At 35.5% G+C, this 14,538-nt stretch overlaps 1 protein-coding gene across 1 annotated transcript; it reads right to left on the reverse strand.

The window, feature by feature from the left end:
• Nucleotides 1–1,250: 1,250 nt before the first annotated feature.
• SLC30A6 (solute carrier family 30 (zinc transporter), member 6) lies at nucleotides 1,251–14,122 on the reverse strand (the record flags this gene model as incomplete). Its single annotated transcript, XM_010178828.1, has 13 exons — nucleotides 1,251–2,447; nucleotides 3,895–3,963; nucleotides 4,560–4,607; nucleotides 4,904–5,006; nucleotides 5,304–5,423; nucleotides 7,335–7,383; nucleotides 8,225–8,319; nucleotides 9,143–9,178; nucleotides 10,349–10,429; nucleotides 10,834–10,899; nucleotides 12,386–12,428; nucleotides 13,373–13,457; nucleotides 14,036–14,122. Coding segments are annotated over 13 exons (1,380 nt in total), but the record flags the coding sequence as incomplete, so codon positions are not given.
• Between the last annotated feature and the right edge of the window lie 416 nt (nucleotides 14,123–14,538).

A 14,538-nucleotide genomic window follows, 5' to 3' on the forward strand; every position in this document is an offset into this window, starting at 1 on the left:
GAGGTACAGAGAATCTGCTCAAGCGTTCTGTACTTCAGTGAATTTTTGTGCAGCAATGGCATGTGTAGTAGACTACACATAACTACAGAGTAATGAAACAACAGTGATTACTGAGTCAATACTGACCTCAGAGTAACGCAGCCAATCGTTACAGGTTTGTTGTAATCTTTAAACACGAGTTTCCTGTGTCATTACATTTTGTAACACAGCAACAAAACTGTTACTCTTGCTGAAAATGAAGCACAGAACCAGATTCCCTGCTTGTAGCTTACACGGACTGTAACCCATGGCAGTCTGGACACTACCCTCAGCCAAAAACATCCCAGCAAGACACCACCATGCAGAATGTCACCTTGCTTTGTTTGCAAAAGCAACGCCCTCCTTCATGCGTCAGAGCAAGAAACACAGGTAGTGGAGGGAAAAAATGAGGAAAGCAATGTCCTTATGCAGAAAAATAAATCCTCAGCCAGTGTGAAGGGGCCACAGACCTTGAAAATTCAAATGAAGGCTGTTCTCAACTCAGTTCTACAAGAGAAAGATCTCTCTATCGAACCCATTATCTTCAGGTAACGTTAATATCTTTGGAGTCCCTGAGATACTACAGCTCCATATAACCACCTCGGACAAATGGAGACTTAGTACACAAATTAACAAGGTGGAAGGAAGTCATAATTTAGCACCCGGAGTTGCAAGTGAAACAGTGGGAATGGGCGACCCATTCCTGAACAGCCAAGAGATGCAGACAAAAGTGCAGAGGAGGTATTGGCTAGAGAATTAAAAGATACAGACTGCACAGGAGAACAGAAAAAAACTGAAGTATTTCTAAAAAACCTTTCCCTGTTATCAGAGCAGCGAAGAACATGACAGCAGTCAGAGGGAAGAGCTCGCTAAGAAAGGCCCTGAAGAAACACGGCCTTCTAGATGCACAGTAGAACAAAAATGCAAAAGCAGAGACAAGTTAGGCAGTCTTGTTCCGAGTGTACCCCAAAGGTTAAGCACTCTAGCAACGACTTCAGGAACTGTCAGTGATCACTGACCTGTACCCTGGATAAAATCCAGGAATATAAATAGATTTTTTTCCCCATGACACTACAGAAAAAAATACAAAGAGAAAAAATACAAAGTCACAATCGAATCAGAGAATACTTTCCATAGTCAAAAATGAAATACTGGCTTCAGAAACAATACAGCCATCTGCTCTGTATATTAAATAGGGTTAACTGTAAAAAAGAGGTGCTTGTAAAATCTTAAGTTTGAAATATTTTATTTCCCAGTATATTGCTAAATAATTTTGCAGTTAAACTAAAAAGGAAGAAATATCAGAGATGAATATGAAATACAACTAGAAAATGATTGCTGAACCATCTGAATTTCTATAAAAGCATTAATAAAAATATAAAAACATGGTTTCACAAAATTAATTAGAATCTGAAATGCCAGATTGTCTTCACAATGGCCACAGTATGAATACTGATGGATTTTTGCAACCAAAACCTAATTGTGACTTTGTCAAAAGATGGCTTAATACAGCAATCAAAACGTCTCTCAAAACTTGGACTTGTATTTCTGAAATTTCCTATTCTTTCAGCTATTCAGCACTCAATAAGCAATTCTCATTAGAAAAAAATGCTACCTGGTGACAATTTTACTGTCTTAAGGAGTTGTGCTATATCTCAATACATTCTTGGGAAAAGAGAGTAAAAAGCTGAATAGAAATAGACACTCTATAAAAACTACCTGTAAAGTATCATAAGTCTGGAAAACATTTGTGGTATTACACAGGCTACTGCTGATGCAAAGAAAAAAATTGCAATGTAACCATTCCGTGAACATGAACAATGCACTTGTTCCCAGCCATTTAGAATGATCTGACATTCCAAATGTTTATAAAAATTGGGTAATAAAAGAATTAAGTCAATACCCTTAAGTACAATAAATAACAGTGTTTATTATGGTCGGGGTTGCCCACGAGCATTTGTTCCATATCTGCTTGGGACATTTGTAAAACCAGTTCTGAATCCTTGAGTTGCTCCCATTCCTGGTATTCCAAATCCTTGATTGAGTACACTGCTGTAGGCTGTGGATCCATGATTAAAGCCCAATCCATAGGGCCTTGTTTGAGTGTTTAAAAGGATGACTGGACTCACATTTTTGCCTGGTGTATTAAAAGAAAATTCTGGCGGTGGGCTGCTGGGCTTAGCTGGAGTGGATGTAACAGGGTTCAAATTATCAGCAGCTTTCAAAGACGGCATCGGAATAACATGATGATCCGGAAGATTCAGAATGTTGTTTGCAATAGGCACAGATGATAAGGTAGGTCTGATCCAGTCATCTTTGAAAATCTGAACAGTCAAGGTAGAGACCAATGTGTATAATCTGTTAGTGACGTGGGCAAGTACCATTTGTTCATTTGCATCTCTCCGAATTCGGACATGTACTGATCCAGCCTAAAAAGTGACAAAAATAAGTTGGCTGTTAACTGTTACTTCAGTAAAGATTCTCCACATGTGTTCAAGAAGAGGTAAGTTATCCCACAGAGAATTACACAAAGACCTTTCGCAGCGGAAACTACAGACTAAATTGAGAAACTTAATAAATAATTCCATGATTAGGATACATTTTGATGTTTCCTAACACAGCAATCTCTTATGAACATATCAAGACCATCATTCATGAAAACTGAGTCTTAAAGCCTAACTACAAAATACAAAATGTGATGGCAGAAAAGGAAAGGCAACAGCCGGGAAAAAGCAGTCCAAAAGTGCAAACTCCATATGCCAAAATAGAAAAATAGTGCCAACACCATGCTGCTGGAGCAGACAAGAGAACAACATACATGGCACCCATGCTGAAACTCGGACCATTAACAAGAACAGAGGCGATGTCCTTTGTGGAATGCAGACTGAGTTTCCCCTGGACTACAGACTGCCCCGGCTTTCCTCCCAGTAACACTATCTCATTTACTTTGAGCTACTGCTGCAGAAGTGAACAGGACACAAACCAGATCCCTCACTGCCTTTTCAGTTCATATTTAATAAAGAACATGGTTCACAGCTTGTGCTACAGAAGCCATTTTTACATCTGATGGTGCAGCTGAAAACATATGCAGGTCTCAGGAAGTTGCTACTACAATTTGGAAGACGCCAATAGGTAAATATGCAAGCAAAGGTTTTGTAAATATCTGTCATCAATCCAACAATGCTGTGATCCAGTTTTTTGGGTGGCAGAATAGTAAACTGAAAGCTGTTTTCACATCAGCGAGTCAGAGTTACTGCCTCTTTCTTTTTTTTAAGAAGGGTAGCATATTGGAGGAATTCAGAAGTCAAAAAAAAGTCTAGAAGTCTTTAATATTTCAGATGTCTCAACATACCTATATCAATTTAGGAATAACTGAGTTTTGTGTGATCATTCTGTACCACAAAAAACCCCTTCATTTCTTTCAGCCTACAGAATATCAGTACCTAACTGTAGTTGGTTTTTTCCCACCCTCTCGTCCAGAAGTGCTGAAAACACTATTCTACTGTAGACCTTTGGTACCTGAACATTTAGCTTTCTTTTTCACCCATCTGAGACAATTTACGCTAAAATATAATTTTAAAGGTTTCTTTACTGTTGTTGGGTGTTTTCTTCACTGTCAAAATACAAAAGAAATCCTACAGTTACAGAACACATGCTTTAATCCAGAGCTGCAATATACGTAAGTAATACTAACCAATAAAAAAGCTTAAAAAAAGCTTAAAGGAAGCTTTGCAATAAATCACAAGAACTGAATACTGACTCCATAAATTCTTTTAATTTTTAAGATTTCAGAAGAAATATCTTTATTTAAATAAAGAAAAGTTGTAACTGACAACTCTTTTTAAAGGCTAAAAAGACAATAAAGACATAACTTACCAAAGTGCCAAAACCTAATGTCCAGAAATGCTCATTTCGAACTTCCAAGACACCATCCAAAGTTGAAACCTAATTGTACACAAACATCCAGAAATAAGAAAATAAATTAGAAATAATATTGCAAATCCTTTTAGAAATTAACTTTTACATATGGCTTAATAATACAGCATTTTCATTAGTGAAATAAAAGCTTCCATACACAGAATGGACAATGTCTGTTAATGATGCCACTAACACTTATCTACTGTACTTTTGCTACCCTTAAACATCCAAATCCATCAAAAAAGTGGATAAGTTATTAATTTCAAGTAACTCTTGCTGTCAAATTGCAATATTTTCAGAATTTGACATGCTGTAAATCAACAGCTGCCTGTACTCCTTTTCCTCCCCTCACTCACATTTGTAAACCTCTTCAACAGTAGCTCAAATTCAGTTAATGAGAACAGCCTGCACTACCTTCAACAGATTTGTTCCAGATACCTGAAAAGACACTATTCATCTTAGATAGCAAGATCTGTATCTTCTACATGCAGTTAAAAAGATACTATTTAAAAAAACAATTCTTTAGCAATCTTCTTGGAGTACTCACAAAATCTCTTCATATTCCTGAATGCTTATTTAACATTAGCTGTGCACATTGTGTCATGTATTATACACCAACTTACCTCTCTAAGAAGTTTATCTAACTGGCCTATCACATGAGGTGGGGTTGTCTTTAAGAAAAAGAAGAGGGGGGAAAAAAAAAGTTACAATAAAGATTAATTTGCCCCGTTTAAGTAAGAGAGTCTTTAAGTCTGGTCTGCCTACACAAGATACCAATGGCATTAAACAAGAAATTCTGATGACTTCATGATGCACATTTCTACTGCCCTTGAAAAACTTCCTATTCAAATGCTTAAAACAGATTTTATGGGGTTTTTTTGTTTGTTTTTGTTTGTTTGTTTTTTAAATAAGGACATTTAACAAAACTGAAACCACAAAAAAACCTTGTTTTATGACATTGCCTTACCTGGAGTAGTACTTTTCCACTGTAGACACTCATAGGATACATGGTACCAAATGTCATCAAAGCAATTGCTATAGCAGAGGCTGTGTCTACAGCAAAATAATTGCTAGAGAGAAAGCAATTTTAAAGAAAAATTGGTATTTCTGTTTTTGAAAGGAATAGATTTTTTTATATTCTTTTAAATTATATATACTGACAGAATATGACACATACTAATCTCATCTGAATTACACATCTTTGGAAAAGAAACCTAATATATTAACAGAGTTGCAACTCCTATTTATAGAAAAAACAGTTTTTTATGAGAACATTCCTTTCATATAAAAAAATGCAATTTCCCATGGACTGAATACAAAAAGAGCTTGTGGTTTGTTTGTTTGTTTTAAACAACAACTGTACATACTTGATTTCAATGAGCATATATGTAATGCAAAGAGCTAGGGCTCCAGCAATATCAATCAAGACAAAGGGGTTCATTCGTGGCAGAAAGATGCTACTCAATCCTGGGATGATTCCACAAATACTGCAACAAAACAGAAAAAGCAGTTCTCAGCCAGCTGTCCATCATTACTTCAAAACCAAGAGTTACACCCACTGTTTCAGCATTTGACTTCAAATACATCTTGCAAATGATGTCTTCAAGGACAGTAAAGGCCCTTCTAATTCTGCTCAAAGTTTTGTAACAGTCCGATGTCAGAAAAGAATAATCAAGTTTATATCCACATCACTTTCTCTTTCATATCTTGCATCTTAAATTTGCTATAAGTCTATCTTCCCATCCACAAAATATTACACTATACTAATCTTTATACAGTTTTTCTACACGTATTTTTAAAATACAAATCTTGTGCTACTTTCTTTTTTCTGCTAACATAGCTAGCTGTGTCAGCTGCACACAACAGAAGTACCTTACAGATTCAGATACTGCTATTACATATATGTAAGTCTTGGGAGCAGGGTTTGCATATCACTGCTCTTCACTCCATCGGCCATCATGGTGTGCAAAAGTGTTCTAAAGCCAAAGCTAACAGAGTGTGAAAAGAGGGAGAAGGCCAGCTAGCTGAACAAGAGGAGACCAAAAAACCCATGAGGGAACATTGGGAAAAGTTACTTATTTATAGTTATCTCCTGTCAGTGGGAGCATGAAGAGAGAAAAGGGTTTCTGTACATCTCAGTGAATTTAAGTGCATGTCACATACTGGAAAATCTGAAGGAAAAGACAACACAAAATGTTTTGTTGCTCTGTTTGGAACCAACCTATGTTTAGACATCATGAGCTGGTCTGCTCCTGTAAAAATTTTAATCAACATATTTATATAAAAGTGCAGATATTTTGTAATCAGCACTGCTTCACAGAACACATTTGAAATGGCTGTATACATACCAAGCAATTTTATTTTTTTTTTAATTGTTGGCATAATTGTCTGCAGGTTCTCTCAAAACCCAGTAGAAATTTTAGACACTTGATCTGGGAGCCCTTCAAGTTATCCATCTGTGTCCTTCCTCTGTTCATGTCTGTGATTACTATCCATGCTTTGGGGTTTTTTCCAAAACTGAAATTCCAGGTGTTTGGGCAACCCTATCGTTAGTCTTCTAAGGCTGTTTTGTAGAATTTGGGTCTGATGATGTAATGCCTTAAACTCGTGTAAAATCAACTGTTCTGTTTAACACACCAACGTTCTCCGCTTGCCTCAACTGTATACAAAAATTACAACACGCAGAAACAGATGGGCTTTGCAGCATACTTAACGCGTTATACAATATGGTTTAACTTTCTTATTTTGATGCTGGCAGCATGAGTGCTTGGAAGGACATGCATGGCTCAAAACAAACATTTCTGACATCTGACAAAATTATTTGCAAACAATGTTATCTCACATTTGGATTTCCAATACATGCAAGAGAGTTAACAGACAAGATGAATGAGCAACACTGCTTCAGTCTCTGGAAGACACAGACTTTCCAGTTTCCTGCTGGACAAGTGAGGAGTTTCCATAGCTATGCTTCAGTGAGTAACCTGCTTCATATATCTCATTTAAACTGCATCCATCCTAGTCACTTGCCCACCCCAGACTGTAAATAAACAGAAATTATTACAAAGTGTGTCGCTCAGTCAGTGACTGTTGAGAAATGCAGTTCAGGTCTGTGCAGGACAAAGCTAGTTTACCTCACCTCACCCAAAGAGAACTACATACAATGTACTGAACACGTTCAAAGGGGAAAGTTATGCAGAAAGATTGATGCATCTGGGAAATGTGAGAGACAATGTTTGCTCCAGAGTTCATACACTAGACCTACAGTAGGTAAAGCTCTTCTAAAAGCTCTAATACACAACAGTTTATGCCTTAATACCTGTCCAAATCGTTATTACACACAGTAACACCAGACTACCTTCCAGAAGCTAAGAATTTTCAAAAACATTATAAACCTTTACCTTCTACTAAGATCTGCAACATGCTCCTGAAGCCAACTTGTGCTGGCAGCTGTAAAAGAAAGAAGGTTAAAAAATTACTATAAGTAAAGGAATCACTTTTAAAGTACACTTAAAGTTTTATTTTAAGGGAAGAACCCAATACAGTATGAATAAATGCATCGCAACAGATTGACTGTCACTTGAAATAAAAAACAAACAACAAAGTCTGACTTTTCCAGGCAGTAAGTAAAATGCCTCTCTCATAGTAATCTGAACTGCTTAAATACAAATATAATTGCAGGTTATAACCATCATAATTATCTTTTATATAATATGAAGTATAATATCTAACTATAAACTATAATTTAAGCAAAACTATATTCACTGAAATAAAACACTATTTCTGGCAAAATACATAGAAAACCATGAAAAATAGATGGCTTCTCACAATTTACTATTTTTCACAGTGCTCAACGGTCTCCCAACACTTACTACCGATTGGAAGCCTGCTTCACAGTGAAAAAGTCCCAGGTAAAAGAGCTATTAAGAAGAACCATTTTATTAATTTATTTTTATTCTATTAATATATCCATAATATGTCTTCAGAGTTCTGGTATCTCTCAGATTACCTTCACTGATTGAATCCAAAAGATTGAAAATAAAGAATACTTCAGTATTAAAATGATACTCAGTTTACCGCATTAATGACTATGTACTACTCAGAGAGCTTTATAAGCAAACTAGAGCTGAAATTCAGATTGTAATTCTAAACTGCATGAAGTTATATTAATGGAGGCAACAGTAAGTTTTGCCTGCTACCTAAGAAAGTTATGAGACAAGTTATACCTTGATAAAAATAGGAATATTAAAATCTTTTCCTAATTCTTGTTATAGATTAATTTATCACATACCTTCAGAGACATAAGCAAAAGGCTTATTCCTAATGGAAAGCATTGTAAATAAGTTGAAAAAGAGAGCCACGAAAGTACCAACCAGCAGTCGTCCCCTAGGGAGGAAAGAAAAAAAAAAGGCATCTTAATTTCACATCCCCACAAAACATGAAATCAAGCTGTAATTACTAGTATTAATATCAAAGTATTTGGCTTGGTATCGTTCACTGAGATTGAAAACAAGAGTGTAACACTAAATAAATGGCAGTGTATTATAATTTCAACCGTTATATGAGATCGTTGAACTTCATACATTAGTGTTATTGCATTAGGCCATACATAATGTTCATAATGTTGAGTAACAGTTCTTAACTAATTGCATATATGCATACACAAGTATGTTTGTCCTTTGAAGATATAAAAAAGCTTACGTTTCCTATGGAATGATGCCCTAGGCCCCTACCCTTTCCTAGGAGAACTACAACCTCATCACACATCCCATGTCCCAGTCGTTTGCCCCTCAACACCTTCTTTTCCTTTCCTCGTGCTCTTTATAGTCATCATCTTTGCAACACCTTCAGTTCCATAACGATCACAGCATTCTCCCCCTGACACACACCAGGCCTCCTAAGAGGCCTCCATAAGAAATGAGATAAACTAAACTAGCAAAACCAACAATATATGTAGGTTAAGTCATTGTTTAATGACTTACATATGGTCAAGTCATTATTGAAGAGAGCACCTCTGTTACATTTCAATTGTACCTTGACAAAACCGCTTGCGATATAGCTTGCAACATAGTTTGCAACAAATGCCAAGGTACCAAAGCCAATGTGGTGCTGAATGTACTTGCATAATTAACACATGCTAGATTAAGAATTAGAAACACAAAGGGACACTGAAAAAACTACCATTTTACATATCAAAATAATTTCTTACGTGTGTATCTCAGGTTGTTCCAGAAACCGTTCTGCACTACAAAAATAATTGAAAATTGGAGTTACATTCATACACTAAAACCTTGATACTTGAAGCTTATTTTTTCAGTTCTGAAGAATTATCTGCCATTGATAACAACAAAAAAAGACAGATAAATTACTGCAAAAAAATTGCTTAAATAAGCACAGCAATTTTTATAAGTGACGAAAGCATTTAACACTGAAAAGAAGCAGGGTGTAATATAGATTCCCAACTTTTTCCAAACTGTGTCACATAGGTGCTAGTTACCATTAATCCTGTCTACACAATAAAAAGATGCTTGTAAATGAATGTGCCAAACTGTTAACTGCCAGCACCGATGTTGGTAATCACAACAACTTAAGTCTGAAATTCCTGACTTAAAGCTTCTTACTAACCAATGCCAAATAAAGAAAATGCTGGATACTGTGGGTGGAGATACAAATCTTCCTTTATCCACCAGTAAAATAAGAAATGAGCTTCAACTGTGACAGAAAAAACCCGTGATAAGTTTTAGGAATTTCCTAAAATTGATGTTCAAAAAAGTGGAGGCTTTGACAGATCAACCTATAGTATAAAACTGTGAAGCTGTTAACATAGCTGTTTGTAAAGAAAATAGAGCCCTTGAATAGAAAAATGGAAGGAACACTGTCCCAGTTTTAAATTCCAGGTGTTAACAAAAGCCTTTTCATTTTTAAAGACTAAAATATATTTTTAGGCAAACCTCCTGAAATACAAATGCTTCCAAGCACAGATAGTGTGTCAAATTAATACTTCAAATTTTGAGGGACTGATGAAGTTGATAGTTTAAACATTCAGATCCTTAATGTATTATAAAGTTGCTTTACTTCATGAAGTAACTGAAGTAAAAAAAAACAAATTATTTATTAATGAACTTTAAAGATGCATAGAGAAATGTATTAAATGAAATTCCTAACTTCTTGGAAAATATGACTCTTAAGAACATCGAGTTTTTCCTTGAAAGCTGTTAGATTATATTTATCAATTCCTATCATTTCATCTAAAGCCTATACGTAGCGTAATTGGTATAAGTGAGCAGTAAAGTTTAGCAATATTTTTAAAAAATCTGAAGTTTTCTCTAGCATTTGTAGAATACATAGACCTTTGCTCAATGTGGAATATCTTCATATGTAACAAAAAATTCAAGAAAATGGTACATATCCCTACCTTTCTTTCAGTATAAAAAGAGCACCAAGCTGTGCCAGAACTGTAGATGCAAATACGGCTAGAACTTCAAACCTTTCAAACCTGAAATTTGAGAATTAAGTTTAGAAACACTGCATTGAACAATGCATCAAATGCACTCTGGTCTGCACAGGAACCAGCAGGATAGACCTACTACTTTTAATTCTTTCAAGAGCAGATAGATGGGAAGAAACTGGATGGAACACGTATTATTTTTAATTTCTTTTAGGCCAACACTCCACTTATCATAAACAACTTAAAATTAAGCACTACTTAATTATTTTTCCTGTCTCATCCCTATTCTATAACTGTTCTTTACATCATCAGTATTTGGTCTCCTTATTTTTAGGCTCTTCTATACACACACAGATCATTAGTCATGCATGTTGGGGGATGTTGGGCAATGACATTCAGCAACATAACACTTGCTGTATTACCAAACACTAGATCTTGTTACTAGTACTTACCCAAATGAATAGACTGGGGTAGGTTTCTTCATCATTACCCAGTAGCTTATTAGACATGTGACCAAACTGAAAAAAGGGGAAGAAAATAACTGCAGCCTTTACAAATTGGATAATTTACAAATATACGCTTCAGCCATCAGAACTGAACAAATGAATATAACCACATCTTACATGAACTCAACACCCCCATCACTGTCACAAGGAAGGTTTCAGTGAATCCAGAAAAGGTTGTGCAGGGGAATAAAACTGAAACTCCACAATGATGTCTCACCTGTTCCTATAAAAAGGGTAGCAAATAATTTCAGTGCAATGGTAGCCAGAGTAATTCCTCACACCAGGAGACAGTCTAATGCTGTACTTAAGGCATGCTGTGCTCACAAAGGCTATCACCAACCTTCTTTAACAGAGTATCATTCAGCCTAAATAAAGTTTACCATAACTCCAATGCAATGCGATTTTACACCAAGGCCCTAACACAAAAGAGCACAGACAGTGTTTAATCTGCATGCGCTCCATGAATTTTTCTGGCAGGGACCTGCAGTACATGACACAAGGCACCCAGATTCTGACTAACAAGCAAAGGTGGTCTGAGAAAATCGTTTTAATACTGTCTGGTATCACACATAGTAATGACACGTACAAAGCAAAAGCCTATGGAAACATGAAACTAGACACCCAGTAAATGCTCTTCTTACACATGCTTTATGAACTCGCCTAGAAATACTGTAGCCTGAAAAACACCATTTAAATGAGGAGCAACATGATAAGCAAGAATGACAGGACTGACACATTTGTGTCACTTCTTTTGTAACCCAGTGGAAAAGTGAAGAAAACTCTTCATTAAGTTATTTTAGAGATATACCATGAATTAGATTTAGCACTCCAGAGTAAGTCTCAGGCTATGCCAAGTATTGCCTTACTTTACCACAGTGTAATTTATCTACATATACGGCCAAAACAAATTAACTCTTTTGGCTGCTTTCATCTACACAAGCTCTAATCTAACTGGCCATTCACCAACAGCCATAGGTGTTAGAACACAGTGTTCAGAACTTCCATAATTAAAAGTAATTTTAATATCATTTTGTTAGAAAACAGGAAAAATACTAAAAATACATAATGATGTTATAGGAAGAGTGTGTGGGATCTAGCTCTTGAAATATTTTGGAACAAAAATAGGATTACATACGCCTTGTTCCCCAATGCTAAAACTGCAGGATACCTCAGAACCAATAACTGGCATTAGGGAATGTTCCCAGTGAACCACCAGGCACTGGTTTGATCCTAAATTCTGTTTTACGTTGTTACGCATCTGGACAGAGAAATCTGTGACTGATCTGTCACTAGTCATTCTCCATACAGCTATGGTTTTTCTCATAATCTATTTATTGTGATGTACAATTTTATACTCATTTAAGCTGTATGTAAACCAGTGTTTCTATCCTGATGATTCAAAATAACATGTGTTTGTATCTGCAAATACATTTTATATGTATAGAATATATAAAGACAGGCACAAATGAACAGTAAGACTAAAGCTGAAAAACCTCACCTGAAAAGGTCAAAGATTGTCAAATAAGTGTAAGCAGTTAAAGCTGTTTAAAAAAAAAAGAGGAAATATTAAAACTTAATATAATTTTTCAATGCAGAAATCACTTGCATTTTTCTAAGTCACTCTCGTGCAGTTGTTTTTCATCTTTTATCAACATAAATTGGCTCTGTTGGTAGAGCAAGTCTCTCTTTTGTATGTGTACACAATATTAATGTCCTAAATACACCAATATATTTAACTTCATAAACAGGTTGATTATGGCAATCCTAATTCTAACAAAGCATGCAATAATGCCCAGATACAAAAGGTATTAGCCTTGTGACTAAGAATTTAAATACAGAAAAGTCAGGAGATCTTCCAGTAACACACCATCCACCAAAGCAAGAGATTTCTTATGGGCATTGTTGCAGTGAAAAGCAGGTACAACAGGATTTTTTATTTGTTCTGCCTCTCTGACCCATCTTGACACTGCAAGAAAACCTGTTTCACAAATTAAAAACGTAAGGCATTCCACTATCTGTATACATGATGGGAAGCATCTTAGAGCCTCTGTAAAAAAGTAGAAGCTACACAGAATATTGAAAAACATTCCTGGAATCAGAGAAGCCTTGTCCCACACTACAAACATCTTCATTCAACTGCAAGTGAGAGTCTCTGTATGTCACTGGTACTATTTATACAAGGAACAGGTTTGAACACTAGCTTAAAAGTTTAATTTTTTGCAATTTGAATGATAAAGAGGGTATGGCAAGACAAAAATGACCAGCAGGTTTGGAAAACCTAGCGAACTTTGAAGGACTCTCACTAATCCACACTTGTCTGCAAGAAATGCCTCTAACCTGACTGCAGTTAAAGCGCTTTCCAACCCTGGCTTTGCTGCCACCTAACTCCATTACGTGCTGAACTCCGCTTTTTTAGTATGCTGGAACTTCACAAGCTAAGAAACGTAGTACTTGGTTGCAGTTTCAGTACAAGAGAGCCACCTACCTATGCTGTTTGTAGAGCTGCACCACATTAGCAGGAAGCCAATACATATTAAATTTATAGCACCAAACAGCAAGATCTTCCAGGACTGTTGATGAGAATATATATGAATTTTAAATCTTCCAAAATATACAAAACAAAAATATATCTAATTTTAAAAAACAATATTGCAGAACTTCATCATGCAAGCAGAGCTGGCTTTTCCTCGCTCCCAAAAATTTACATCTCATTTCAAAACAACAAGCCCATGTTCTATTTTTAACTTTACAATTGTCTCAAAGCTCGTTTATAAACAGTGCTTGTGCATCATGCTTAAAATGGTCTAAAAAAATCACCCCTGAATAAAATACAAATATTGTAACAGCACACACCATCTGACTTCTGAAGACAGACTTATGCAATTTCATGTTAGTGGTCCCAAAAACCTCTGTGTATCTTCTGTTTAAAGTTCTACTGAATGCATTAAGCACAGGTACAATTCAGGAGAAGACTGACACAGACAATGCACAGGAAGGAATCCAGCTTCACAGCTGGATTTTTTGTAAGCGTAGCTAGAAAAATCTCAAAGAAAAATTCTCAAAAATATACTCAAGTTAATAATGTATTGTGGCTTATCACAGCTAATGTCTTTTTTATTATTATTCATTTTCAAAAAGAAATACTTACCCTCCTATCTGCTGCAACCAGCCTAAATTCATGTGTTAACTTTCCAACCAATGATCTCTGTGATTTGCGGAACAGGTGTATTGTCCCCTTCAGAAAAAAAAAATTAAAAATTTTACTTATACCATAGTTTAAATTAGCAAAAAGGAAATCTAATTTATGAACTATTTTCATAATTATACCAAAGAATCAGAATCAGTTTTTTGGTAACTACAGATAGTCCATAAACATTAAATACATCATTTTTAATAACAATGTTTGTTGTATTAGAAAGTGATTAATTACTTAGAACCAAGCTTCACTTAGATATAATCCAGAATTCAAGTTTGCTGGAAAACATACTGGAAACTATTTAAAGAGTGGGTTTTTTTACTTTTATTTAAATAAAACTACTACAGATGTTCTGAAAACACAAATGTTTTTCTTTATCAAAGCACACTTCCTACCTAAAGCCACCTGGTTCATTCAATGGGAAAATATTATATATATATATATATATATAATGA

This window comes from Mesitornis unicolor, unplaced genomic scaffold, assembly GCF_000695765.1.
Source record: "Mesitornis unicolor isolate BGI_N332 unplaced genomic scaffold, ASM69576v1 scaffold38962, whole genome shotgun sequence".
NCBI lineage: Eukaryota > Metazoa > Chordata > Aves > Mesitornithiformes > Mesitornithidae > Mesitornis > Mesitornis unicolor.